We start from the raw sequence: 1,250 nt of genomic DNA on the forward strand, positions 1-1,250 counted from the left end.
CAATCTGACTTTCAGCCATGTGACTGAATTCATCATCTTTGGATTCCCGAGTCTTCAGAAATATCACATCTTGCTGTTTTGTGTGTTTCTTTTCATATATCTCTTCACCATCACTGGTAATGGCATCATCTTCTTCCTGGTCATACTTGACCAAAGACTACAGACCCCAATGTATTTCTTTGTCAGCAATTTGTCTTTCCTAGACATGAGTTACACCTCGGTGACCATCCCCAAGATGTTGGCAAAGTTCTCAATGCATCTGGACACCATTTCCTACACAGCCTGTTTTGTTCAGATGTACTTTTTCCTGTCTTTAACAGCAACGGAGTGTTTACTTCTCACTGTAATGGCATATGATCGATATCTAGCAATATGCTCTCCCCTACATTATCCAACCATTATGGGCACAAGATTATACATATTTCTATCAGCTGCAGCCTGGTCTGGAGGTTTTATGACTCCGGTCACAGTGCTAGTTTTAGCCTTGAACTTACCTTTTTGTGGTCCTAATATCATCCACCATTACTACTGTGATCACCCACCATTACTGCAGCTGGCTTGTGCCAACACATCCTTCAATGTAGCAGTTGGGTCCTCAATTGGTGCCTTTATTATATTGATAAGTTTTACCCTTGTTCTAATTTCTTACCTTAAAATAATTCTAACAATCCTCAAAATAAATTCCAACAATGGGCGAAAGAAAACATTTTCCACATGCGCTTCACACTTCACAGTGGTAAATATATTTTTCCTACCACTTATCTTCATGTACATCCGGCCAACAGCATCCTACTCCTCTGACGTGGACTCTCTAGTGGCCATGTTGTATACAGTATTAACGCCAATGATGAATCCTATCATATATAGCCTTAGAAATAAAGACATTCACAAAGCTTTTAGGAAGAAAATAAATTGTAAGTGTATCAAAACCAGATAAAATTAAATGTATATAATCAGTAATAATATTTTATTAATCTGTATATATATATATATTCTCATTAAAAAGCAACAGTTGATTTATAATAATACAAACTGAATCCTATTTTGCGTTTTTTCTAATTGAATTATTGTTTCATTAAGTTTTTAATATGAAACATTTTTGCATATTAACAAAACATAATGGGCCTGAATCATGAAGGAGAGCAAAGCAGAAAAAAGGAGTAACTTTGCACCTGGGCAAAACAATGTTGCATTGGAGGGGGAAATAAATTTAAAATGTGATGGCAGATTTATAGTTGGGGTTGGACATG

General features: G+C 36.1%; 1 protein-coding gene across 1 annotated transcript in view; it reads left to right on the plus strand.

The window, feature by feature from the left end:
- LOC142138718 (olfactory receptor 6N1-like) overlaps nucleotides 1–937 on the plus strand; it is an 8,677-nt gene extending 7,740 nt beyond the window's left edge. The window contains exon 2 of the mRNA XM_075195577.1: nucleotides 1–937. This exon is cut by the window's left edge and continues 35 nt beyond it. Coding sequence (XP_075051678.1) covers nucleotides 1–937 — 937 coding nt within the window.
- The last annotated feature ends 313 nt before the right edge of the window (nucleotides 938–1,250 follow it).

The sequence above is a fragment of the Mixophyes fleayi genome, chromosome 2 (assembly GCF_038048845.1).
Source record: "Mixophyes fleayi isolate aMixFle1 chromosome 2, aMixFle1.hap1, whole genome shotgun sequence".
NCBI classification, from domain to species: domain Eukaryota; kingdom Metazoa; phylum Chordata; class Amphibia; order Anura; family Limnodynastidae; genus Mixophyes; species Mixophyes fleayi.